Source organism: Hippoglossus hippoglossus, chromosome 20 (genome assembly GCF_009819705.1).
Source record: "Hippoglossus hippoglossus isolate fHipHip1 chromosome 20, fHipHip1.pri, whole genome shotgun sequence".
NCBI lineage: Eukaryota > Metazoa > Chordata > Actinopteri > Pleuronectiformes > Pleuronectidae > Hippoglossus > Hippoglossus hippoglossus.
The window spans coordinates 20,577,093-20,604,221 of NC_047170.1; the positions used below are offsets into that span (position 1 = coordinate 20,577,093).

At 48.9% G+C, this 27,129-nt stretch overlaps 1 protein-coding gene across 1 annotated transcript in view; it reads left to right on the forward strand.

Annotated features, from left to right (window-relative positions):
* LOC117753901 (histone-lysine N-methyltransferase 2C-like) overlaps positions 1-27,129 on the forward strand; it is a 46,368-nt gene that overhangs the window by 7,715 nt on the left and 11,524 nt on the right. Inside the window, exons 14-56 of the mRNA XM_034572402.1 lie at positions 29-2,243; positions 2,325-4,105; positions 4,139-5,098; positions 5,187-6,361; positions 6,840-6,941; positions 8,206-8,328; positions 8,767-8,889; positions 8,986-9,087; positions 9,190-9,294; positions 9,411-9,592; positions 9,707-9,871; positions 10,034-10,143; positions 10,300-10,362; positions 12,040-12,142; positions 12,220-12,320; positions 12,666-12,794; positions 13,040-13,144; positions 13,273-13,397; positions 13,472-13,664; positions 13,838-13,915; positions 14,434-14,469; positions 16,659-16,802; positions 16,939-16,971; positions 17,192-17,320; positions 17,437-17,772; positions 17,885-17,958; positions 19,126-19,344; positions 19,827-19,961; positions 20,239-21,570; positions 21,628-21,642; positions 21,751-22,005; positions 22,504-22,877; positions 22,952-23,139; positions 23,368-23,793; positions 24,107-24,516; positions 24,632-24,725; positions 24,821-25,126; positions 25,449-25,563; positions 25,656-25,728; positions 25,882-25,945; positions 26,042-26,274; positions 26,434-26,859; positions 27,008-27,115. Coding sequence (XP_034428293.1) covers positions 29-2,243; positions 2,325-4,105; positions 4,139-5,098; positions 5,187-6,361; positions 6,840-6,941; positions 8,206-8,328; positions 8,767-8,889; positions 8,986-9,087; positions 9,190-9,294; positions 9,411-9,592; positions 9,707-9,871; positions 10,034-10,143; positions 10,300-10,362; positions 12,040-12,142; positions 12,220-12,320; positions 12,666-12,794; positions 13,040-13,144; positions 13,273-13,397; positions 13,472-13,664; positions 13,838-13,915; positions 14,434-14,469; positions 16,659-16,802; positions 16,939-16,971; positions 17,192-17,320; positions 17,437-17,772; positions 17,885-17,958; positions 19,126-19,344; positions 19,827-19,961; positions 20,239-21,570; positions 21,628-21,642; positions 21,751-22,005; positions 22,504-22,877; positions 22,952-23,139; positions 23,368-23,793; positions 24,107-24,516; positions 24,632-24,725; positions 24,821-25,126; positions 25,449-25,563; positions 25,656-25,728; positions 25,882-25,945; positions 26,042-26,274; positions 26,434-26,859; positions 27,008-27,115 — 13,565 coding nt within the window. The remainder of the gene's footprint in view (positions 1-28; positions 2,244-2,324; positions 4,106-4,138; positions 5,099-5,186; positions 6,362-6,839; positions 6,942-8,205; positions 8,329-8,766; positions 8,890-8,985; positions 9,088-9,189; positions 9,295-9,410; positions 9,593-9,706; positions 9,872-10,033; positions 10,144-10,299; positions 10,363-12,039; positions 12,143-12,219; positions 12,321-12,665; positions 12,795-13,039; positions 13,145-13,272; positions 13,398-13,471; positions 13,665-13,837; positions 13,916-14,433; positions 14,470-16,658; positions 16,803-16,938; positions 16,972-17,191; positions 17,321-17,436; positions 17,773-17,884; positions 17,959-19,125; positions 19,345-19,826; positions 19,962-20,238; positions 21,571-21,627; positions 21,643-21,750; positions 22,006-22,503; positions 22,878-22,951; positions 23,140-23,367; positions 23,794-24,106; positions 24,517-24,631; positions 24,726-24,820; positions 25,127-25,448; positions 25,564-25,655; positions 25,729-25,881; positions 25,946-26,041; positions 26,275-26,433; positions 26,860-27,007; positions 27,116-27,129) is intronic.

The following is a 27,129-nucleotide window of genomic DNA, read 5'->3' on the forward strand; positions in this document are numbered from 1 at the left end:
CACCCTAATCCATTAGAGGTCCAAGAAAGTCCTGCATCTACTCACCCTGATCCATCAGAGCTCCAAGAAAGTCCTGAACTTGATCACCCTGATACTTCAGAGCTCCAAGAAATTCCTGCGCCTACTCACCCTGATCCACCAGATATCCAACAGAGTCCTGCTCCATCTCACCCTGATCCCTCAGAGCTCCAACAAAGTCCTGAACTTGATCACCCTGATCTAAATGAGCTCCAACAAAGTCCTACACCTGCTCACCCTGATCCATCAGAGCTCCAAGAAAGTCCTGCACCTACTCACCCTGATCCACCAGATATACAACAGAGTCCTGCTCCATCTCTCCCTGATCCATCTGAGCTCCAAGAAAGTCCTGCACCTACTCACCCTGATCCATTAGTGCTTCAAGAAAGTCTTTCCCCTACTCATCCTGATCCTTCAGTGCTCAAACGAAGTCCTACACCTACCCACCCTGATCCACTAGATATCCAACAGAGTCCTGCTCCATCTCTCCCTGATCCATCAGAGGTCCAAGAAAGTCTTTCACCTGCTCACCCAGATACTTCAGAGCTCCAAGAAAGTCCTGCACCTGTTCACCCTGATCCTTCAGAACTCCAAGAAAGTCTTTCACCTGCTCACCCAGATACTTCAGAACTCCAAGAAAGTCCTGCACCTGTTCACCCTGATCCTTCAGAACTCCAAGAAAGTCTTTCACCTGCTTACCCTGATCCTTCAGAGCTCCAAGAAAGTCCTGCACCTGCTCACCCTGATCCTTCAGAACTCCAAGAAAGTCCTGCACCTGCTCACCCTGATCCTTCAGAACTCCAAGAAAGTCCTGCACCTGCTCACCCTGATCCTTCAGAGCTCCAAGAAAGTCCTGCACCTGCTCACCCTGATCCTTCAGAACTCCAAGAAAGTCCTGCACCTGCTCACCCTGATCCTTCAGAGCTCGAAGAAAGTCCTGCACCTGCTCACTCAGATACTTCAGAGCTCCAAGAAAGTCCTGCACCTGCTTACCCTGATACTTCAGAGCTCCAAGAAAGTCCTGCACCTGTTCACCCTGATCCTTCAGAGCTCGAAGAAAGTCCTGCACCTGCTCACCCAGATACTTCAGAGCTCCAAGAAAGTCCTGCACCTGCTTACCCTGATACTTCAGAGCTCCAAGAAAGTCCTGCACCTGTTCACCCTGATCCTTCAGAACTCCAAGAAAGTCTTTCACCTGCTTACCCTGATCCTTCAGAGCTCGAAGAAAGTCCTGCACCTGCTCACCCTGATCCTTCAGAGCTCCAAGAAAGTCCTGCACCTGCTCACCCTGATCCTTCAGAACTCCAAGAAAGTCCTGCACCTGCTCACCCTGATACTTCAGAGCTCCAAGAAAGTCCTGCACCTGCTCACCCTGATACTTCAGAGCTCCAAGAAAGTCCTGCACCTGCTTACCCTGATCCTTCAGAGCTCCAAGCAAGTCCTGCACCTGCTCACCCTGATCCTTCAGAGCTCCAAGAAAGTCCTGCACCTGCTAACCCTGATACTTCAGAGCTCCAAGAAAGTCCTGCACCTGCTTACCCTGATCCTTCAGAGCTCCAAGAAAGTCCTGCACCTGTTCACCCTGATCCTTCAGAGCTCCAAGCAAGTCCTGCACCTGCTAACCCTGATATTTCAGAGCTCCAAGAAAGTCCTGCACCTGTTCACCCTGATCCTTCAGAGCTCCAAGCAAGTCCTGCACCTGCTCACCCTGATCCTTCAGAGCTCCGAGACAGTCCTGCACCTGCTCACCCTGAACCTTCAGAGCTTCGAGAAAGTCCTGCACCTGTTCACCCTGATCCTTCAGAGCTCCAAGAAAGTCCTGCACCTGTTCACCCTGATCCTTCAGAGCTTCAAGAAAGTCCTGCACCTGCTCACCCTGATCCTTCAGAGCTTCAAGAAAGTCCTGCACCTGCTCACCCTGATCCTTCAGAGCTTCAAGAAAGTCCTGCACCTACTCATCCAAGAAATTCCCTAGAAATTCAGACATCATCTCATTCTAATCAAACAGACCCCCAAGTAAGTGAACTGCCCTCTCACCCTGGGGCAATAGAGCTTGAAACAAGGCTGTTGCCATTTTGCCATGATACTACAAAACCTCCGCCACCGTTGAAACCAGCAGAACTCCAAGAAAGACGAACCCCGTCTCCCTGTAGCAGAGCATTGCTTCAACATAGCCCTACACATGCTTATTGCGGTCCAACAGAACTTTGTAAAGGAACTACACAACCCCCCCCATGTCCTGTTCAACTGCAACAAAGCCCTACCCATATGACTTCTACCGTGGATCAGGATAGTCCTCGACAGCAGAGTTGCACCTCTACTAGCCCTACCCAGAATTCCACTGAGGAGCAGCTTACAGCCACAGAGTCTCACCAGAGTCCAACACAGGGTAGTCCCCTTCCTTGTGGCCTTACACACAGCCCTCCACCAAACAGTCAGACCCAGGAAGGGCATAGTTCTCCACAATACAGCCCTCCACTTCAGATTCCCACACAGGACATCACCATACAGACACATGATAGACCATGTAGTCCTACAAACATCATCATCAACCCGCCTCAGCACAGTTCCCCTCAAAGATGGCATAGTTCTACGTCACATAGTCCTGTACAAATTTGCACCTCAACTCCACATAGTCCCATACAGGATGCTGAATCTACACTGGACCAGGAAAGCCCAGGATTATGCAACTCTACTCATCAGACTTCACGGGACATTTCTACACTGAACCAGGACCCTTCACCGGTCTACTGTAGGTTGACCCAGACAGGTATACAACATGCATCGTTGAGGTCCATTTCAGCTCCTTGTAGCCCATCACTGTCCCCACCTAGACCCACACAGTGTAGTCTGTCACAGCCTGCTAGCCCAGTTAAAGCACACTCTGTACTGCCTCTTAGTCCTTTTCAGCTTAACCTGCTTCCCTCTCGGCTTACTGCACAGTCAAGAATCACTGAGGAATCCACTGAAACCAATAACAAAGGATTTGAGTCTATGGAGCACAGCCCTACCCAGCTGAGTTCAAACGTTAATGGCCAAACACCTGAAAGAAGCCCCTATGAACTGTCCACTGCTTTCCCTGATGGCCAACTTCCAAACCAGCTTAGCCCTGTTCCAAGTAGCATGCATAGCCCTGACCAGTCCAGCCCAAGCCATGTCCCTGCACCAGAAAGCCTTGTTCACATTAGCACTTCAGCGGAACACAGTAGCCTAACTTTCTCACCTTGTGCTAATGAAACTGAGGAAAATCCTCACCTAGCTAGCCACATTCATCAGAGGCCTTCTCATGACAGACTCCCAGGCTGCATGGAAGGTAAAGCTATCCCCATACATATCCAAGCTAGGTCAGCTAGTACATGCCAAGCTAGTGCTAGCCCTACACATACCAGTGAAATGCCTACTAGTCCTGCCAACTCTCTTCAGGCTTGTGCTTGCTCCATGCAAACTGAGACGAGCCCTGCCCACGTAAGCCCTTTAGCTTCCGAGAGTAACCCCTCAGCCATATTGGCTGGACCCGTCCACCCCCCCTCTTGTCAGGATGAAGAGATTGAAGTAGCGGTCAACCAACCAACTCTACTTATTCAGTCAGAAGCTGGTTATCCCAACTCCATGCCCAGCAGTCAAGCTCAAACAAATGCTACTAATGCTGACCCAGTCCACACAGACAGTAGCTACAGTCTGATGGGCACCATTGATGCTTCAGAGAGAGCCAGTCTCACTGTTGGGTTTTTTTTGAAGCTCACACAAAATCAGATGAGCCAAAGACCCACACATCCTTTTCAGTTAAGTCCCTTACATGTCCAATCTAGCTGCAATTCTTCACAGACTACTCCTGCTAGCTTTAGTCCTCCACACTGTATGCTGACTGGTACTAGCCCAGCTACTGACTCTGTTAGCCAAAGTCTGAGCAACATTACCTCAGACTGCAGTGGCCAGACAGGTCCTCACCTGGCTAGCATAATAGATGTTGGTGTCATCCACAGTCCACCTAGGTCTAGTCCTGCTGGTCAAGCTAGTCCTATTCACACACAGAGCACCTCTAATTGTGTCCACTCAGGTCCTCTCAAAAGACAGAGTCCCTCATTAACTAACTCAACATACATCAGCCCTGCACATGCTTCTGTTGCTTGTGTTAGTCCACCTCACAGGCGAGCTCAGGCCAGTGAAACCTATCATAGCCCTGCAGGTAGCCCACATTATAGCCCATCTCTCGACACTGGAACCACTTCTGGCCTTACGGCACATCTGAGCCCCTCTATTGTTGGCTCAAATCCTGATATGGACACCTTGGCCAGTTCTATAATACAGAGCTCTGTTCTTCCGAGTGCAGCTCACCTTGATCCTGTTCATGTGTCTTCAGACAGAACCATGCAGATGAGTCCAGAACCTTCCAGTTTCCTACTTGATGATTTACCTGCTGCTAGCTTCAACCAGGCTAGTCTGAGCCAGGTTGACCAGTTCCCAGTTAGTCCACACCCAGACCCTGACAGGTCAGCTCCTGAAAACCAACAAAATACTGCCTTGGTAAGGCCCTTGTATCAAGGAGCGCCCCCCTCTGTTGATGTTACTTCAATTCAGGCTAGTGTCAGCCATTCTAGTCCTGTCTCTTCTAGCCCCACTCAGGATAACACTGTAATGCCTAGCACTAGTCACACTAGTGAAACACCTGCTAGTCCCCCACTCCCTGTCCCCTCACAGTTCAGTCCTGCTCAGACATATTCATCCCCCGTGCCACACACTCAAGACAACTCTGTGCACAGTAGCCTAGCTAAAAGTCCTGTTTGTGGTCCCATGGATCTAGGTTATACACCGACCTCCCCAAGTCCTGGTCCTGTCAGCCCTGTGCAGCCAGAAATTAGGTCCAGTCCTGTTCCCGATGCCACAATGAGGTGTGTGGCTAGCCCTGGTCCCACTCCGGTTAGCCCTATTCTTGCTAGTCCTGTGCAGTGTGAAAAAAGCCCTTGTCCTGGTCCTGTTAGCCCTGTTCAGTCTGATGATGGTCCTGGAAGCCGGGATGTTTGGTCTGGTTCCAGCCCCCAGCAAGACACAGAAACAGAGAGGAATTCTGCAGCTACTGAGGGTGAGTTTCACTAAAAAAGTGTGTGTGTGTCAGTGTCTGTTGAATCATCTTAAAAGTGCTGAGTTTATACGTGTTTTTGTTTCTTCAGACATCAGCATGGTTGAGAAGCAGGAGGTGGAGAAAAAGACTGAAGAGGAGGAGATAGACAGTGAAGCTCCAGAGCAAGAGGAGGTGGACGAAGTGAAGGAGGTGGAAGAGATGGAGGAGGTGAAGGAAGTGGAGGAGGTGGTGTCTCATCAGATAAAGGAGAGACAAGAAGAGAAGGAGCCTGTTGAGACGTCAGAGGAAGAAGATGATCAGGACCAGTTTCCTCCTAACACTGCTGTCTCCTCCCCCTTACTCCCTCAGCCGGCTCCTTCCCACCCCATTCCTCGTCTGCCACACTCTGTCTCACCCCTCCTTGCACCACTATCTCCTTCTAGAGCTGGACCTCTTGAGGCCTCCCCTCCCAGCACTGCCTTACCCCCCTCCTGCTCCCCCCACATTCCATGTCCTCCATCTCTTCCTCTGGAGGACCTCCCCCAGAAAGGGCAGCAAACCAATCAAAGAGGAGACGGGACTGGGACAGCAGCAGAGGCGGGGCTTGAGAACAAAATAGTTTCCAGTCAATCACAGAGCCAAGAACCTGTTGCTGCGGCAACACAACCCACCAAAGATGAGCATCAGCCACTTGCTGAGCCTTTACTGAGGGAGGAGGAGCCTTCTGAAATGCCACAGCCTGCATCAGACCGGACAGCTGCTCCTGAGGTGGTTGCTGGGCAACAACCAATGAGGGAGAGGCAGGAGGAGGAGGAGGAGGAAGAAGAAGAAGAAGAGGAAGAGGAAGAAGAAGAAGAAGAAGAAGAAGAGGGAGAGATAGATAGGATGGATCAAGAGGAGAGGGAGGGCACAAAGCTAGTGGACCAATCAGATGTGGAAGAGGAGGAGCCATTGAGCCCTGTGCTGGAGCTGGACTCCTCCTTTGACAAGGAGGTGATGGAGCTGATGACCTCATCGACTCCTCCCCCCTCCCTCCTACACCTCTCCTCCCCCAGCCCGCCTCCCCTCCCCCGTTGGGGAAAGGGTCGGACTCTCAGGTTTCCTCCCTCCTCCTCCAGACCTTTAGATGACCTCTCCATCCGTTTGAGACAGTCTCCCTTCTCTACTGAGGCATCCCCCGAAACCTCCCCCACCAGAGCTCTCGTCACCCCACCTCCGCTCTCCCCACCCTCACCTCATCTCAGGTCCCCCCCCTCTGCCAGAGAGTCTCCACCTCTGTCCAAGGTAACTCTTAAACATACTGGTCACCATCTATTTCTGTTTCCTCCTCCTAATGACGTCTCCTTCCTGTTTCCTGCTCCTACTGACGTCTCCTTCCTGTGTCCTCCTCCTACTGACATCTCCTTCCTGTTTCCTGCTCCTACTGACGTCTCCTTCCTGTGTCCTCCTCCTACTGACGTCTCCTTCCTGTGTCCTCCTCCTAATGACGTCTCCTTCCTGTTTCCTGCTCCTACTGATGTCTCCTTCCTGTGTCCTCCTCCTACTGACGTCTCCTTCCTGTGTCCTCCTGCTACTGACATCTCCTTCCTGTTTCCTGCTCCTACTGATGTCTCCTTCTGTGTCCTCCTCCTACTGACATCTCCTTCCTGTGTCCTCCTGCTACTGACATCTCCTTCCTGTTTCCTCCTCCTACTGACGTCTCCTTCTTTGTCCTCTTCCTACTAACTGACCTTGTGCTTTTTTCTTTTTTTTTTTACCTCAGGTTCCTCCAATCACTGTGCTCCCCTTCACTCCTAAAATCGGCATGGGGAAACCGGCCATCTCTAAGAGGAAGTTCTCCCCCGGCCGAGCCAGGGTCAAACAGGTATGTGACCTTTGACCCCAGCAGGTGTATTTACGCTCATGCTCCTGAACTGGGACCAGTGGCCTGTACGACGAAGCGAGCTCAACATATCCAGGATATCTTTCCGTAATCTGGCTTAATTTAACCTAACAATCACAGTCAGGCTAAGTGGTCACATGACGCTGGTTATCAACTCGTTAAGTTAACTCAGGCTTTCTTCATCAAGATCTGAGCGTGCACGTAAAAGGGGCGGGGTTTATGGCATATGCCCAATTACAGACATGGACAGTTTGACTTACATATGTTTGACTCATATTTCACAACGAGGATCAAACTGTTCTATAATAAACATCAGAGGAGAACAAACATCCAGAATAAACGAATGGAATAGAACCCTGTATTGTCCTTGCACAGTGTACAACGAAATTTAGCAGCAATCCAAAAGGTGCATAGTATAAAAGAAAATAAATGCAAATTAAAAAAAGGTTATATATGAGATAGAAGAAATTTAAATATAAAAACTGTACAGCAGATAAGTTACCATGGTGATTTACCCCGACAACAAGTGAACGAGCTTCGTAGGACTGAAACCTGAAGTTAACCTGATGACCACAAATCCTGCGTCATAGTACAGGGCCCAGCAATAAGTCATTCTAAAAAGCTGTCTGTCAAATCACATCCTCTCACTCTATTCGTTCAGAATTCTGTCAGTTAAATTATTGATCCTGATCATTGATCTCTTCTCATTGTTCCTGGGTTTATAGTAGATTAAATAAATAAATAAAATGACTCAGTCATTTGAGTGTTTGAGGGAGTGGTTGACATTTTTGTTGTCGTCATTCTCGTGGTATTGCTGAGTTGAACAGTGGTGTCGGGTTCAACTGGCGGCCACTGTGACATCACCAGGGGGCTAACGCAAAGTAGCACCACCCACACAGAACATGTTCCTCCTCATCCTCACTAATGTTGCATAATTAACTCGGCTTGGTTCTCACACACACACGCACACAAACATAAAGGAAAAACTAATCGCGCTGTGATTTATCTTCTTCACATGACACCAAGCTGTGTGTGTGCGTTTGTGTACACCATATTGATTGACAGGTTGCATGTTGTCATGATAACGTTGTCTCATTGTCTTAGTTTTGCCAGATTTTTAGGTTTTCTTTCAGTTTGATGTTTTGTTTCGTGACTGTTTGATTGCATTCACGTAACTGCATTTTGTCTCCCTCTCCTTTTTCTTTGGTCTCCTTCACTTCAACCACCTTCCTCCTCCCTAACTCAGGGTTCGTGGAGTAGTCGCAGGGGGGTGAGCCCCCCCTCATCCTCCCAGGATTCCACGGGGGAGGGAGGGTGGGACAGCCCTAAGACCCAACCACCGGACTCCCCCCTCTGGAGCATGAGAGTGGTAAGGAAACACACTCTAATTCTGATAGGCTTATATATGACTCATACCCCCCATCTGGGATGTAATAGTGTGAAAAACAATTGCACTCGTTCTTTCAGTCTGCCTGTCTGTCTGCTAACACCTGCCCACTAAATGTGTGTGTGATCGTTCAGTTTTACTTAAATTTGATTAGTTTCATGTGTTTGTGTGACTCAGGTCATGAGAAACAAACTGTTATAGTTCATTACACCTCCCCCCAAACCACCAGGGGACGTAGCATCAGGTTTTACATGAGCCTCACAGCAGAGGCTGTGCTGTGAAATCAATTTGGGAACTAAAGTCAGTTTAGGACATTTGGGAACTGCTTGGAAAGGCTTTGATAGACAAAAGTTCTTGAATTTTTTCAAGAACATCACATGTCATGTAAATTAATTATTTCAATGTTTTGATGTTACTCAGGGGCGTGGCTCAGGGTTTCCCGGCAGGAGGAGGTCCAGAGGAGGAGGTGTCGGAGGAGGAAGAGGAGGAGGAAGAGGAAGGAGCAGACTGAAGACTCAGGACAGTCTGACTGTGTCACCAGGAGTAAGAACACACACACACACACACACACACACACACACGCTCACAGTCTAACATCTGATCAGCAGCAGATATTGATTACAGTTCTGTGTGTGTCAGTGTGGGTACGTGGAACCGTTCCAGCCAAAGGAGGAGGAGGAAAACTCGATGCACAACACGGTGGTGATGTTCTCTACTGGCGACCACTTCACCCTCAGACAGGTACACTCACCTGGACTCACCTGGAATCAAAGTGTGATACTTTCAAAAGTAAAACATGGAACAATCTGACGTGTGTGTGTGTGTGCGTGTGCGTGTGGACAGGACATGTGTGTGGTGTGTGGTAGTTTTGGTCAGGGTGCTGAAGGCAGACTGTTGTCCTGCTCCCAGTGTGGACAGTGTTATCATCCCTACTGTGTCAACGTCAAGGTCAGTACACTGACACACTGATTACTGTTCATCAATCAATACTGATCAGTGATTGAGTTATTTTTAATATGAGTTGTGTCTCTAGAAAGTCTGTAATCAGATTATTCTTTGTTCAGATTACACGGGTGGTCCTGACCAAAGGGTGGCGCTGTCTGGAATGTACGGTGTGTGAGGCCTGTGGTGAGGCCAGCGACCCTGCACGACTGTTGCTTTGTGACGACTGTGACATCAGCTATCACACCTACTGTCTGGACCCGCCCCTCCTCACGGTACCTAAAGGAGCCTGGAAATGCAAGTGGTGCGTTCAACTGTCCGTCATCTGTCTGACATCTGTTTGTCCACCTGTCTCCTGTCCCTCTCCTGTCTGTGTGTCTGTTCTTCTCTCTAACAGTGTGGTGTGTTTCATCCTCAGGTGTGTGTGGTGTGTTCAGTGTGGCTCTGCCTCCCCTGGGCTGCACTGTGATTGGCAGAGTAACTACAGTCGCTGTGGACCATGTTCCAGTCTGAGCCGCTGTCCACTCTGTCAGAGACACTACACACAGGAGGACCTCATACTACAGTGTCAGCGGTGTGACAGGTAACACACACACTAATGGTGTAACAGCTGTGTGCCAGGCGTAACCATAGTGACAGTGATGAGTTTCAAATAAAAATGTATCAGTGTGGGTGGAGACTAAATAACCCACAACCTGTAAATCATTTACATGACCATTGGTCCTGTGTGTGCGCACTTGCACAGGTGGGTCCATGCTGTGTGTCAGGGCCTGACCACTGATGATGAGGTGGAGGTCGCTGCTGATGAAGGTTTCGACTGTTCGCTGTGCAGGTCACACGGTCGCAGCTCGTACGGTAAAAACACGAGTCTCATATTTGAGTTGAAGTTCTTCAATGAAATTCACAATGTATAACACTGTGTGTGTGTGTGTGTGTGTGTGTGTGTGTGTGTGTGTGTGTGTGTGTGTGTGTGTGTGTGTGTGTGTGTGTGTGTGTGTGTGTGTGTCTCAGGGTGCTCGGACAGTTTTGATTCTCCCTTCATGGCTCAGATTGTCTCCAGGGTGAGAGAACCAGGTGAGAAACGCTGCTCGTTCACTTTCAACATTTTCAGACATGACCTCCAGGTCAAATCCAGATAATTGTCTCCAGAGTTTCCACGGAGTTTGCATCAGATCCTCCTCATGGTTCAGGTGAGAGGGGGGGCAGCCGGGTGCAGCAGACAGAGACAGGAAGTGACGTGTTACCTCTGCTGCAGAGGTCACGTGATCATGTTGACATCACCTGACACCTTCAGCTCTGATCGCCACAAACTCAAGATTTGTTTTAGTTTCTTCATGTTTGTGTCCCGTGTTAGACGCTCCCCCCCCCCCCCCACTAACTCCCAGTGAATCAGTGGAGGATCCTCTGCTGTTCACACTGCTCCTGGATCTACACTTTATACAGGAGCTCAGGGGGAGAAAGAGAAACTGAGTCTCACTCTTTGTGTTCACACGTGATCCTCCAGAGAAAAGTTCAGTGTCTGAAGCAGCTTTTGACTTTGGTGGCGTCGCACGCTGCTGAACTGCGTTGTGGCTGCGCTGCAGCACAGGCAGCAGTCAATCATGTCAAAGTAAACACAGGTCCTGCTGACATCAGAGCCAGCTGTCTGCGTTCATCTGGTTGTGGAGTTTGTTTCTTGTGTACTTCTCCTTAGCACATGTAGCTAGCATGGCACATTAGCATGAAAGCTAGCTGTGTTTAGGGATGTCATGGTAGTTGATACCGATACCATGAAATTCCACGATTCTCCATACTCAATTCGATACCACAATCAAAAACAAAATAATGAATCCCATTTACTTCAACATACACTCCTTTATTAAAAATACACAAAAACAACATTGGCTATGTAGCTTTAAAGTAATAAATAAAAAGAAAAGAGTATTGACATAAAAAAAACGAGATTATGAGATTTCAGTTATCAGGAGGCTGCACACTCAATGTACTAACACACACTAACACCGATCTACTCGAGTGCAGGACTTCAAGCAGTTACTACAGTAGTAGTGTTTAGGGCTTTGATTCTGTTAATACGTCGATGAAATGTGCGTTGTAAGGAAAGTGGCTGCGCACAGTCAAAGCACGGACTAACCTTATTTTACTTGAAACGAGAAAATTATATTTATTTCATTATTTTATTATTAGAGTACCCATACTTATTAGAGTATGCAGTTCAGTGTGAAAATTTATTTTGACCAGTTTTTGACTTCATAAATATCGTTAGAAATCTAAATAATCGTTAGATTAATCAATTAATCTAAAAAATTATCTTTACATTAATCGATAAAAAAATTATTAATAGGTGCAGCCCTAGTAGTGTTAGACCATCAAAACATAAAATATGTATTTAGAATGATAACGTTATTTCTGTTATATATATATATATATATATATATATATATTTCCACTGTATATCCCTTCTATTCCCTTCTATATACTGAAGCTCTGTTTATTATGTGACACTGTTAGTGTAGCAGTAACCCTGTATTTAATATTCCATATTATTTTATATTCCATGTTAACGTTATTCATTGATATCATTATATACAAATGCTTATTATCATGTTTCAGTAAGTAAGTGTGTGTGTGTGTGTGTGTGTGTGTGTGTGTGTGTGTGTGTGTGTGTGTGTGTGTGTGTGTGTGTGTGTGTGTGTGTGTGTGTGTGTGTGTGTGTGTGTGTGTGTGTGTGTGTGTGTGTGTGTGTGTGTGTAGAAACAAAGACCTACACTCAGGACGGAGTGTGTCTCACAGAGTCGGGTCTGTCTCACCTCCAGTCTCTGGTTGAACCTCTGACGTCACCGCGCCGGTATCGCAGGTAAACTCGCTGCCCTGGTCTTCTTTGCTGTTGTTGGTGATGAGTCATAACACTGATCAGCTGTTTCCTGTCTGCAGGTGTAAACCCAAACTGAAGCTGAGGATCATCAATCAGAACAGTGTCTCTGTCCTCCAGACTCCGCCAGACCCCGACCACCCTACTGAGCTTGATCACAGAGGTCAGAGGTCACTCACGTGAAACACAAATTTGTCTTTTTGTACTTGTTAGGACTGTCACTGAGATGATGCGGGTTCACAGAACAACAAACATGTTCTTGTCATCTGTTCATGAACATTAAGACAACATTGAGTACAGCTGGATGATCGGATGTTAACGAGCTCATCAGACACAGCAAAGTGATTTCTGAGTCTCAAAGGAAGTTATCATGGTTTTATGTTTTTAGTCTCTCTCTCTCTGGTCGGGAGGATGTTGAGGTACACGAGAGATAATCCAGCAAGAATGTCTGTCTGTGATAGGCTGATGCAGCGACTTCCTGGTTGATGTGTGTGTGTGTGATCTTCAGGTGACTTGGAGTGTGAGATGAAATCCGACTCCAGCCCCGAGCGAGACCATGCCCCCGACGATGACGTCACCAAGGAGCCCGAGGTTACTGACGGCAACAAAAAGAGGAAGAGGAAACCGTACAGGCCTGGTGAGGAGCTGATCATTTTGTGTAAACGTGTGTTGTCGTCTCCTGGTTTGTCCCTTGGACAGATAACTGGGGTTAAAGGGTGTAAGTGTAAGTCTCAGTTTTCTGGGCAAACAGGAAATAGGTTGGAAATTGATTCCCAGGAGTCGGTTTTTCCAACTGACGATGAACATGACAAACAACAGGAAGTAAAACCGTTCAACTCACTTAGCTTCCTGTCTTCATCTCTACCCGTCTCTGTGACCCAGGTATCGGGGGGTTCATGGTGCGTCAGCGTGGAGGGAAGGCCGGTCCGAGCAGAATCAAACTGTGCAGAAAAGATTCAACAGAGACGCGGTTGAGCCGAGACGAAGGTGAGACACCTGCTGCTGTGGACACGCCCCCGCCTCCATCACAAGTTCACGTTGATGTCACAAACACACTGTGTCAGAACAACAACATGCAGTTAAAACATTAATGATGAATGTTTTTATCCCATCAGCCCTGTTGGGGGCTGATGTTGTCATGGAGATGGCATCTGCTGCTGACCAGGCAATGGAGAAGGCGAAGAAGAGGTACAGGAAGAAGAAGACGAAGCTGGAGGAGGCTTTTCCATCTTATCTCCAGGTAATGCACATTCTCACACAGACACACACACAAATTAAATCCCAGGGTCCTGATTGGCTCTTCCTCTCGTCCAGGAAGCGTTCTTTGGTCGGGATCTCCTGGACCGGAGCCAGCAGGGGGACAGGAGGGCGGGGCCAGAGCCCGCAGGCAGCCAGTTGGGAGCAGCAGTGGGTAAAATGAAAAGCCCCGCCCCTGGTATACATGGCCCCTCCCCTACCACAGTTCTAGTCGGTGCCATGGCAACCAACAATAAACAAGGAACACTGCGTGAGTTTTTATTTGTTTACAAAGTTATTTTCTATTTTCAGTCTTTATCAGCGGCTCGTTCATCGTGTGTGTGTGTGTGTGTGTGTGTGTGTGTGTGTGTGTGTGTGTGTGTGTGTGTGTGTGTGTGTGTGTGTGTGTGTGTGTGTGTGTGTGTGTGTGTGTGTTACATCCAGCCTTTTCGGAGGAAGCTCTTTTGGATCTGTCTGATGTTCTCAGCACTGACCCTCACATCCTGGCTACAGGACACACAGGTACACGTCACCATAGCTCTTCATCCGCGCTGTTTCTTCTCGTCATGTGATGTTTAATGAACATCTTTCTCAACACGGAGTTGAACTCAAGAGTCCAGTGGAATATTTACAGCAGAGTTGTTTCTAACACCAGCAGATGAGATAATTAGTGAGATGAGATTAACACACATAACTTAATCTCCCAGAGGTTTTTCTGTTTCAGTCCCCACAGAAACATCAGTGTTCTCCACAGGATGATGAGCATGATCGCTGCTGAGATGACTCGCATCTCCGAACACGTTACAGCAAATTTACAAACAGAAAGAATTTTAATTAACAGACCACGGATTTAACTTCTACTGTGTATATTTTAAAATAGTCTTCAATCAAATTTTCTTGACTTTAAAACTGATCCTTATGAGCAGTAAAGAATGTTCTGTGATATTTGTCAGCTGGTCCACAGAGGGCGCCATCACTGCTGGACAACTAAATCCTGACACCAACGAAGAAGGAGAGTGACTTTGTGTATTTGTTTTCAGGTCAGTTCCAGGTAGAGCGCTCCCCCTCTCCGTTTGGTAAGACATGATGACTCTTCTCCTCCAGATAACACTGACTCTTCTTCTTCTTCTTCTCCTCCAGATAACACTGACTCTTCTTCTTCTTCTCCTCCAGATAACACTGAACTCTTCTTCTTCTTCTCCTCCAGATAACACTGACTCTTCTTCTTCTTCTTCTCCTCCAGATAACACTGACTCTTCTTCTTCTTCTCCTCCAGATAACACTGACTCTTCTTCTTCTTCTCCTCCAGATAACACTGACTCTTCTTCTTCTTCTCCTCCAGATAACACTGACTCTTCTTCTTCTTCTTCTCCTCCAGATAACACTGACTCTTCTTCTTCTTCTCCTCCAGATAACACGGACTCTTCTTCTTCTTCTCCTCCTCCAGATAACACTGACTCTTCTTCTTCTTCTTCTCCTCCAGATAGCACAGACTCTTCTTCTTCTTCTCCTCCTCCAGATAACACTGACTCTTCTTCTTCTTCTTCTCCTCCAGATAACACTGACTCTTCTTCTTCTTCTTCTCCTCCAGATAACACGGACTCTTCTTCTTCTTCTCCTCCTCCAGATAACACTGACTCTTCTTCTTCTTCTCCTCCAGATAACACTGACTCTTCTTCTTCTTCTTCTCCTCCAGATAACACTGACTCTTGTTCTCCAGATAGCACGGACTCTTCTTCTTCTTCTCCTCCTCCAGATAACACTGACTCTTCTTCTCCAGATAGCACGGACTCTTCTTCTTCTTCTCCTCCAGATAACACTGACTCTTCTTCTTCTTCTTCTCCAGATAACACTGACTCTTCTCCTCCAGATAACACTGACTCTTCTTCTTCTTCTCCTCCAGATAACACTGACTCTTCTTCTTCTCCTCCAGATAACACTGACTCTTCTTCTTCTTCTCCTCCAGATAACACTGACTCTTCTTCTTCTTCTCCAGATAGCACGGACTCTTCTTCTTCTTCTCCAGATAACACTGACTCTTCTCCTCCAGATAACACTGACTCTTCTTCTTCTCCTCCAGATAGCACTGACTCTTCTTCTTCTTCTCCTCCAGATAACACTGACTCTTCTTCTTCTTCTTCTCCAGATACCACTGACTCTTCTTCTTCTTCTTCTCCTCCAGATAGCACTGACTCTTCTTCTTCTTCTCCTCCAGATAACACTGACTCTTCTTCTTCTTCTTCTCCAGATACCACTGACTCTTCTTCTTCTTCTTCTCCTCCAGATAGCACTGACTCTTCTTTCTTTTCCTCCAGATAGCACTGACTCTTCTTCTTCTTCTCCTCCTCCAGATAACACTGACTCTTCTCCTCCAGATAGCACTGACTCTTCTTCTTCTTCTCCTCCAGATAACACTGAACTCTTCTTCTCCTCCAGATAGCACTGACTCTTCTTCTTCTCCTCCTCCAGATACCACTGAACTCTTCTCCTTCTTCTCCTCCAGATAACACTGACTCTTCTTCTTCTTCTTCTTCTTCTTCTTCTTCTTCTTCTTCTTCTTCTCCTCCAGATAACACTGAACTCTTCTTCTCCTCCAGATAACACTGACTCTTCTTCTTCTTCTTCTTCTTCTTCTTCTTCTTCTTCTCCTCCAGATAACACTGAACTCTTCTTCTCCTCCAGATAACACTGAACTCTTCTTCTCCTCCAGATAGCACTAACTCTTCTTCTTCTTCTCCTCCTCCAGATAACACTGACTCTTCTCCTCCAGATAGCACTGACTCTTCTTCTTCTTCTCCTCCTCCAGATACCACTGAACTCTTCTCCTTCTTCTCCTCCAGATAACACTGACTCTTCTTCTTCTTCTTCTTCTTCTTCTTCTTCTTCTTCTCCTCCAGATAACACTGAACTCTTCTTCTCCTCCAGATAACACTGACTCTTCTTCTTCTTCTTCTTCTTCTTCTTCTTCTTCTTCTCCTCCAGATAACACTGAACTCTTCTTCTCCTCCAGATAACACTGAACTCTTCTTCTCCTCCAGATAGCACTAACTCTTCTTCTTCTTCTTCTTCTTCTTCTTCTTCTCCTCCAGATAACACTGACTCTTCTTCTCCTCCAGATAACACTGACTCTTCTTCTCCTCCAGATAACACTGACTCATCTTCTTCTCCAAAAATCACTGAACTTCTTCTTCTTCTCCAGATAACCCTGTCTGGTCTTCTTCCTCGGCTCCAGAAACACTAACTCTTCTCTCTGTCTGTCTCTCAGCTGGACTGGACATCAGCTCCATGGCCGACGACTCGTCTTTGACCTCTGAGCCAACAGGAAGCGGTGGACGAGGCCAGAGGGCGGTGCAGGAAGAGCCTCTGGATGCTATCTTGAGTCCTGAGCTGGACAAAATGGTGACTGATGGTGAGTTTTAAGTGGGACCAAAGAAGTTTTAGAAATGTTGTGTAGAAGAAATCTAACAGAGAATGAACACACAGTTTCAGAGTATTGATTAGTTATTGATCAGTACCTGATCAGAAATGTTTTTGCTTTGTTTCAGGCGCCATCCTCAGCAGATTCTACAAAATCCCAGGTAAGACTGAGAGTCCCACTCAACTGAGAACTGCAAACTGTCCACGAGCACAGAAAACTAATGTGTGTGTGTGTGTGTGTGTGTGTGTGTGTGTGTGTGTGTGTGTGTGTGTGTGTGTGTGTGTGTGTGTGTGTGTGTGTGTGTGTGTGTGTGTGTGTGTGTGTGTGTGTGTGTGTGTGTGTGTGTGTGTGTGTGTGTGTGTGTGTGTGTGTGTGTGTAGAGCTGGAGGGGAAGGACGTGGAGGAGGTGTTCACTGCTGTTCTCAGTCCAAACAGCAGCAACAACCAACCACAGCAAAACCGACACACACACAGTGCTGCTGGGAGCAAGACACACACCCACCACCCAGGTACACACACCACTCACAGATTGTCTTGGATATTTATTTCATTATTGGTCCTTCAGTTGTTTTTACACTGATCATTAGTGACGTCACAGTAACAAACAAACTCTGTCTCTGAGCAGCTGCTCCGTTTCCATGTCTGCCGCTGATGAATGGCCTGATGGGAGCTGCTCCTCACTTTCAAAACAATCCCATGATGACCAGCGGTGCCCAGGCTCCAGCAGGCTTTAGGATGCCCCCCACTGGAGGACCTGTCCTCAGTGCATCGACAGGCCCCACACCTGTGCTGACCTCAACCAATCAGCAGCCAGCTGGAGAGGGCACGCAGGATGTGATGTCGACGGCTCAGAGGGGCATGTTGAAGTGGGAGAAAGAAGAAACGCTGGGAGAGCTTGCTACTGTCGCCCCGGTCCTCTACAGTAATACTAACTTCCCCCAGCTGAGGGAGCAGCATCCTGGTATATTTATATATTTTTATATATATATATATACATATATACACAGAGGTTAAAACAGTTCAGTGTAAAGAATAAGAATTTAAATTGTTATTACTGCTTCACTGTGTGTCAGACTGGTCCACCAGGGTGAAGCAGATTGCGAAGCTGTGGAGAAAAGCCAGCTCTCAGGACAGAGCCCCCTTTGTGGTGAGTGTATTTTATATTTGACTTGGATTAGTTTTCATGAAATATTATATATATTTTAATTAGGCAATAATAAACATGTTTATTGTATATATGATATTTGTGTGTATGTATATATATTATGATTTATTTATAAATGCACTGTATGAATGTGTGTGTGAATGAGTGAATGGCAGTAAACTGTACTGTAAAGTGCTTTGAGTTGTAATCAAGACTAAAAAAGTGCTTTTTTCCGTCACTCACATGATACTTGAAGACAAACCACAGGTTTCTTGGCTTTTGACTCGACGACGTCCTGAAGTTCATTTTGAACAAAGTTGTCATCACAACATTATTAACTCAAGTTATTAGACATTAAGAATGCATCATGTCCAACAGTAAAGAACAAAACAGCACAAAGTGTTGGATCGTTCATGTCTACGTGACTGATTCTTCTTATAAAGCTGTTCGAGGTTAAAATGTCTCTGTGATGAAAAAACTACGGTGGCCCTGAGAGCTCAACGCACTGCAACTTAAGAAAACACATGCAAGTAGACAAAGCACAAGCAAAGTAAGAAAACATCTTCATCAATTTCACAACACAACATGTTACGCACAACACAACACATTCCAGAAACGCGCTGCAATTACAGAAAACGAATGGAAGTGTTTCCAGAGGACAACTAAAAGTGATGGACACGTCCAGTTGTTAGGGTTAGGCTGCAGTTTGGAGTTGTTAAAGTCGGTGTCCGTCTGATATTGGAACATGTGATCGCATGATTCAGATATTTCTGCAGATGTCTAATGTTAACCGAGCGTTGACGTTTTGCTTACTATTAGCCTGCCAATTCAAAAATACGAAATACACACAATTAAACAACCGGACTTTGCTTGTGTTTTGTCTACTTGCATGTGTTTTCTTAAGTTGCAGTGCGTTGAGTTCTCAGGGCCACTGTAAAAAACACCAGATAACACTGGCTGAACACAAACATTTCTAACTTTTACTTCAGTAAAGGAAATGATTGATGTGTATGTGGAGCATTTTAAAAGAGACTGCGGCTGTTTCCTAAAGACTTCATCATCAACCAGGTCAAACTGCTCAGTAACAGCAAGTGCTTTATTTTGGTATCGTTACACGTGGCATCCTGTCTCGACCATCTGTGTGAACGAGGTGTTTTCTCTCTCTGGCAGCAAAAAGCCCGAGACAACCGAGCGGCTCAGCGCATTAACAAGGTGCAATTGTCCAATGACCCGCTGAAACGCAACCTGCCCCCTGAGCCGCCGCTGCCGCCACCGCCGCCGCCGCTGCAGCTGGGACAGTATGACCCCGGTTCCATGGACATGGAGGATTTCAAGGACCCACTGAGGCCCAAAGAGTCAGAGCAGGAGCAGGAGTGGAAGTTCAGACAGGTGAGCGGAGTTTCAGAGTTTGTCTTGAACACATCATCCTGAGAGGAAACCAACACCTGAGTCATATTGACAAACTGTTAGATTCGACCACATAAGTGTTTTTTCTCCACACGTTAAGTCATAATAATGTTTGAGCATGTTTTCAGGTCATAGACACAAAACCACAGAATCTCTGACGTCCTGTTTTCAACACAGTTTATCAAACACGTGTTTGTTTCACCTCCAGCTCGCTTGCTGTGACAGGATGGTGTTGGTTTCCCACTCTGAGTAGTAACCATGGTAACCCTCATGCTGCATGTCATGAGGCTGTAGAGACAATTGAGAGTGGAGGTGGTCACATGACTGTAACTGGGGTGTGTGTGTGTGTGTGTGTGTGTGTGTGTGTGTGTGTGTGTGTGTGTGTGTGTGTGTGTGTGTGTGTGTGTGTGTGTGTACATACCTGCTCACTTACACTAATGTCTGATGTAATTGTCATTGAAAAGGGAGAGATTAAAGACAGATGGGGAGCCGGTAAGAAGAGGCAGGAAAATCTCCCCCAAAGCAAAGTCCTAAAATCACCAACAGATAAAGATTGTCCTCACCAAGCACCTGTAGCAGGAGGTGACAAACCAGCTCTGGTAAGATTTCAAAGTGAAACTGTTTGAAGCAGCCTTCCTGGATCATGATCCTCTGAAATCCTCTTCCTGTTCCGAGTCAGTGCCAAGCTCGTCCACACAAGCTTTAGATTTCACTCTGATCACCTGTCGTCTACACACGGTTCACACACAGTGGAGGGGGAGGGAAAGCGAGCATTACCAGCTGCCATGTAGAAACTGATGATCACGCTGACTCTCACCTGACACACCTCCCTCTCTCTCTCTCTCTCACTCTCTCTCTCACTCTCCCCCCTCGCAGCAAATGCGTCAGAAGAGTAAACAGCAGGCGAAGATCGAGGCGACTCAGAAGTTGGAGCAGGTGAAGAATGAGCAGCTGCAACAGCAGCGTCTGTTGGCAAGTCAGCATCTGATTGGTCAACTGTCGCCAGAGAGCGACAGCCGCAGCCCCATAACCCCCACGCAGCAGCCGGCCTCCCCTGCACACCCTTACCCCAGGGAGGGTCTGTCGAGGCAGCAGCCGCTTCTGCAGGGGGCAGGTGAGAGTTCAGGACTGGCCGACAACGTCTTCCTCAGACCGCAAGCTCCACCCCTCTCTGGCTTCTCCTCACTCCCTCACTCCCCTCACCCCTCCTCCCCTCTCCACCAGCCCCCATCCTCCCCCCAGATGTTCTCCCCCCCCTCCTCCCGCCCCTCCTCTCCGTGGGATCCTTACAGTAAGGTAGTAGGGACGCCCCGCCCTGCCGCCTCCCAGCCTGGTGGTCTGCCGCCCCACCAGCAGCAGCGTCGTAACTCCCTTAGTGCCTCCCCGGCCCACGATACCTTTGGTTCTCCTGCTCCGTCCCCCGACTCCAAAGCCTGCGACAACTCCAGGGCCCTTGGCCCTCCACCAGGTAACTGTTTTCCTCCTTCTGGCTCCGCTCCTGACCATGCAGTCAGACACGTCAGTGTCCGAACAGCTGAAACCTTCCAGAGGACTCCTCACAACAGCAGTAACCTCCGTGTAGCGGCTGAATTGTACGGGCGGGTCGGTGAACTGGTCCAGAGTGGGGTGTTTAAAGCCCCTATGCCCCCCCAGCAGGAGATGTTTGGAAACACGGGGGGAGGAGCAGGAGAAGGAGGAGCAGGAAGGAGGGACCCATCCAGACCCACAGACCTGGGCTTTGTCCTCCCCCAGACGCAGGACCCTTCTTTCCCCTCCAGTCCTCTCTCAGTGCTGGGCTCTCCCCACCGCAGCCCCTACGCACAGACACCCGGAACCCCCAGACCCGACTACTGCCAGCAGATCCCCGACCCCTTCACCCAGCACTCACCTTTGACCTCCAGACCCTCTCCTGACCCCTACACTAACCCTCTGGCCACTGGTACACCACGTCCACACTCTGACCCCTCCTACCTCACCCCCCCTCCCACGCTGCAACTGGACCAGTTCAACCAGCAGCCTGCTAACCGCCGTCCATCCCCCTCCCACCCAACCCTCGACCCATACACCTCCAACCCAGGTACGCCCCGCCCCTCTGTCACTGAGCGTGTCCCTCAATCACCAGGGAGTCAGCGGAGCACCGACCCCTATGCCCAGCCCATCGGTACACCACGACCCTCGCAGGACCCCTACACCCTGCAACCCTCCACACCGAGGCCACAGAAGGGCCCAGAGTCCTTCATCCAGGCCCCAGTGGAGAGCTTCACCCCGACACCCCACCAGGTACGTGGGGTCTGTACTGCAGTGTACACGTCGGTACTGCAGTTCACACATCTCTACTGCAGTGTACACAAGTCAGAGTCAGAACAGTCACAATTTTTCTCTCTTCAGTCTCCAGGAAAACAACAGGACTCTTTTCCCAGAACCCCCAGCAATCAGACCCCAAAGCAACCTGGGATGTCAGAGGATGGTTTCTCTGGTCAAACTCCAGGTCACGACCCCTTTGAGCAGGGTCACATGACACCTGGCCTTTCACAGATTGACAAGACAGCAGCCGATGAAATGGCAGTGCTGGGTGTGGCCTCTTTAGATGGACCAATGAGCATACTGCCGCAGCCTGGTGACTCAGAGGAGAAGTTGAGACAGGTAAGACAGGTGATTCAATTCTGTACTGTGTTCCGCTGTGTACTAGGGGTGGGCGATATAGCCTCAAAATTATATCACGATATTTCAAGGAAATTTGCGATAATATGTATGACGATATAGAAAATGAAGACCGTCATCATTTACCCCCGAACTCCTACATTGAACGGGTTACATACAACAACCAGCAGAGAAAGCAGAATCGCGGACTGACCGGTGTGAACAGCCAGGCGGCTGCGCGAGGGAGCATTGACGCTGCGCGGCGCTTCGGGGCGCTTCCGCAGTGTACGCGTCTGTGTGAACCCGGCTTTACAGATTTGGGCTTGTGACGTTGTTGTGCGTGCTAAGGAACGTAAATGCGTCATATGTCATTGCATCGCTATTTCATTAATATCTCGATATAACACTTTTTTTTTTATCACGTAAACATTTATACGGGTATTATCATGGACGGTGTGATATAGCATAGCCCTACTGTGTTCTCTCTCTGCTCCGGTGCAGCGTCAGCGGCTGCGTCAGCTCATCCTGAGGCAGCAGCAGCAGAAGAGTGCGTTACGTCAGGAGAAAGGTCTCCAGGAAGCAGCTTCAGGACCAGCTTCGTCCCTTGCTGTTCCACCTGCTCCTGGTTCAGGGACACCCCGTCACTGGTCTCAGGACGACTCTGCCGCCCCTTCCGCTCTTCCAGCAGAATTGTTTGCACGCCCCCCACCTCCCTACCCCGGGACAGTGAGGCCTGGTGGTCTGGCGGTGGCTCCAGCTCCGAGGTTCCCTGGAGGTTTCTCAGAGGAGCAGCAGAGAAGCTTCACGCCCAGCGAGGCTCCGTTCACCAGGCAGAGCCTCCCCAGAGAGCTGGGTGATAGAGGACCAGTCCTGAGGTGAGAGGATAAACCAAACCTGGTTCTGAGCTGATCTGATGATGTGGTCTGAACTCGTCTCTCCTCTTCTCCAGGTTCACTGTTCCTCCAGGAGCTCAAGTTCTCCAGGACTCATTTTTGGGACCTCCCCAGGGTTCGATGCTTGGTTCTGGGCTCAGTGCTGTGGAGGGAGTCCCGGTCCAGATGAGGAGACCGATGCCTGGAGAGTTCACTGGCATCCGACCCCTCCCCACTCCCAACACTCACCCACACATGATGCCAGGTTTGATACGCACCATCTACTGTTTGATTGATTAATGATCAAAAAGAGTGAAAATAATCTGTTTAGTTTTGTCATCTACTTGACTCTGTTGTTGTATTTGTACATCATGTTTTCTAGTTTACTTGAAATGTTAGTTTTTCCCCCATCACTGATTTAAAAAGCATATTTATAATTTTTTTATTAAAGATTTTACGAAGACGCTGTTTCTGCCCCTGCCTCCCCCCTCAGGTGTCCCCCAGCCGTTCCTCCCACGTTCCCTCCCCATCCAGCAGCACAGCATCAGGGGCCAGCCCTACATTGAGCTCCGACACCGGGCCCCTGAGAATCGCCTGAGGCTGCCCTTCCCTCCGACTGAGGCCCCACTGCTGTACCCCAGAGACCCCCAGCCATCCACGGTCAGGCCCATTCAGGGCTCTAGGATGGTCGAGACCCCTATGGGCGCACAGATGGTGATGGCGGGTGGCGTGGAGCAGCTGAACCAGCAGCACCTCGGCCACACGACAGCTCTGACTCAAAGTGCCCCAGAGTCAGCTCTCCCAGTGGCTGATGGGATTGAGGAGCACATGGAGGGAGAGGAGTCTGCCGTGAAGGACCTGGAGGACGTGGAGGTGAAAGATCTGGTTGACCTCAACCTGAACCTCGACCATGAAGACGGTACGAGTCACATCTTGTTAGGCAGAAGAATTAGATCAGCAGGGTGACGTTTCTACTCACCATGATATTTGATTACTACTTGGGCTATGTAGTAATGGGTACTCATGAGTCAGAAGTGACGTTGTGATGTCAGATCTGTTCAGCTTCAGTAGAATCTGCCATTTTGAAATTACTTTTCCAAATATTGATCAGTAAAAAATGGGAAACTTGTGTCATCTGTGGAAATAATAAGAATAAAATATTAATTCAGACTCAATCAAAGATATTGAACCTGTCAATTTTTCTCATCTCTCCCATTCTGGATCTGTTTCAGGTAAAGAGGACCTGGATCTGGGTCCTAACGACCTGCATCTCGACGCCTTCCTGCTGTCGGGTAAGTTCGACCTGATTGCCTACGCTGACCCTGAGCTCAATCTGGAGGACAAGAAGGACATGTTCAATGAGGAGCTGGACCTGGGGGAGCCGGTGGAGGACAAGGACGGGGGAGAGAGGAGTGATGTTGCAGGTGGGTACAGGAAGACCGATAGCCACACCCACCTGATGGGCCAGGTTAAACAGGAAGTGAAGGACTGCGTTAAGACAGAAGTTAGCGACGGTCCCTCAGCAGCCCTTCACCTGACAACACATCCTGGGGCTGGCGCCAGAACTCAAGGACCCCCAGGAGCTCCAGGGACCAAGGCGGCAGGCTCCAGCCAGGCAGGATCCTCTGCCCTTCTCGCCAAGGTGAGAGCGTCTCTCAGCGTCTTGTGTTACGAGAGTTGATCAATAACAGAATAAACACCTCATCAGTAATTTCACAAAATAAGTTGTTTTGTTAAACCTGTTTTCTTCCCTCCAGGAGAAGGTGGAGGACTTGGGTGTCGCTCCAGCTCTTCGGGCCCACGAACTGGCTCCGATGTCAGTCATGGATCCCAGGGTTCAACCCCCTGCAGGTGAGCTGATCAGTTTTTATTGATAGATTATTGATCTGTGTTGACTGAGTTGATGAAATTAAACCACAACGTCTCATCTGTCACCTCGTCTCTAGGGCAACCGTCAGTCTTCCAGCCGCAGCAGATACCCTTCGGACCCTCGCCCCCCGTCACCCCTCAACCACTCTCCGCCCAACCACATCATTGCCTCCTCAACCCCCAGAACCAACTTCCACACCTGGGAACGTCCACTCAGAACCAGGTGCAGAGCCTGAACAAAGCCAGGCCCCTGCTCCTGGAGGAGCAGCCCCTCCTCCTGCAGGACCTCCTGGACCAGGAGCGTCAGGAGCAGCAGCAGCAGAAACAGATGCAGGCACTGATCCGACAGAGGTCCACCTCAGACTCTCTGTTCCCAAACATGGGTAAGACCAGAACCCCTGTCCCATTTTCAAGTGAGTCTCAGCTTCACATTGTCTTTACTCTTGATGATCTGAACAACACAAACAGTTCAAACGGACCAATCACAGTGGTTGTTGTCCTTGTGGCGTCTCTGCAGCCTTGACATCAAACCTCCGATGAACGTACACAAACCCAGTGTCACTCACATCGTGTGTGTGTGTGTGTGTGTGTGTGTGTGTGTGTGTGTGTGTGTGTGTGTGTGTGTGTGTGTGTGTGTGTGTGTGTGTGTGTGTGTGTGTGTGTGTGTGTGTGTGTGTGTGTGTGTGTGTGTGTGTGTGTGTGTAGAAGACTTCGACTCCGTCTCAGACCCCATCATGAAGGCTAAGATGGTGGCTCTGAAGGGCATCAACAAGGTGATGACTCAGGGAAACATAGGACTGAACCCGATGGTCATCAACAGGTATGACCTCAGGAGGAGGAGATAAATCTTAGTGTCCAGTATGAACACATCCGTGTTCCTGTGGAAACTGACTTTGTGTGTGTCTGTGTCAGGTTTCAACAGCCTCCAGCTCCAGGGGACCCGTGTCCAGAGGAGACACCACAGCCTCCACACCTTGCTGGACAGGTGAGTAGAACTGCAGCATATAGACACAGTGATTGTGACCTGGACAATCTCCTGCTGCGTTTTTCACATGTGAAACACAAACTCCTTAAACACTCATAAAATCATCTACAGTGAAATGTCGTCTGTACTGAGACTTTATTCTCTTCCTGTCAGGACGAGAAGTTGAATCCTCCTTTGGTGCGACCGAACCCGCCCAGCTTCGGTCCGGGCTTCGTCAGTGAGTATCAGCTTACTCAGTCCAATGTCATTGACTGTTGAATTAATCCTGACCCCTGGTTGGCTCATGAAATGAAAGCTGTAATGTTTCCTGCAGACGAGTCTCAGCGGTGTCAGAACGAGGAGTGGTTGGGGGAGACGCAGCAGCTCTTGCAGATGCAGCAGCGCCTCCTGGAGGACCAGATTGCTGCCCACCGCAAGACCAAAAAAGCTCTGTCAGCCAAACAAAGAACAGCCAAGAAGGCGGGACGAGCTTTCGCAGAGGAGGATGCCGCCCAACTCCGCTACATCACAGAGCAGCAGGGAGCGGTCCAGAAACAGCTAGAGCAGGTAAAGGACTACACCTGGTGATCGATCTACGGTGCGACAGCAGCGCACATGGACTATTTTCAGTGGAGGATTAATCCTCTCACGCACTCGCACAGTTTAGTTGCTGTGTGGCAGTCGATGATGATCATGGCATTGATGATGTATTGTGTGTGTGTTCAGATCAGGAAGCAGCAGAAGGATCATACAGAGCTGATCGACGACTACAGGACCAAACAGCAGAGGGCGTTGCAGCCGCCAGCCGCCCCCCCCATGATGCCTACAGGAGCACCACCCATCCCTCAGACCCTGCTCTCCCAGCCCATGGTGCCCATGCAGCCCCACCCAGGCGGACCCACACAAGCCTGCGCAACAAACAACTCTCCTGGTTGGACTGCAGGGGGAACCGGTCCAGGGGCATTGGGGCATAGAATGCCACCTCATCTGCCCCCTACCCTGCCTAATACCCCCCAGGCCTCCCCACGCACCCAGACCCCGGTCATGGTGGCTGGGCTCACCGCTCCAACGACAGCCTTCAATACAGGGCCCCGGGGCCCTTCTGGGGGTCCCACTGGAGCAGCAGAGGACGGAGCCGCCCCCACACCTCAGGTAAGACACCTGGAGTTTTAATAGTCAAGATGTCACATGTTCAGAGGCACAGGGATTCTCATCATGAAGAGAAACATCCCAATGTTAACTTTAACATGTACACATACAGTTGATTATTAAAACTCCGCCCTGATTCCTGGCACCGCAGGTGGAGTTTGATGACAACAACCCGTTCAGCGAAGGTTTCCAGGAGAGAGAGCGACGGGAGCGGCTGAGAGAACAGCAGGAGAGGCAGAGAGTGCAGCTCATGCAGGAGGTAACGCCCCTCGC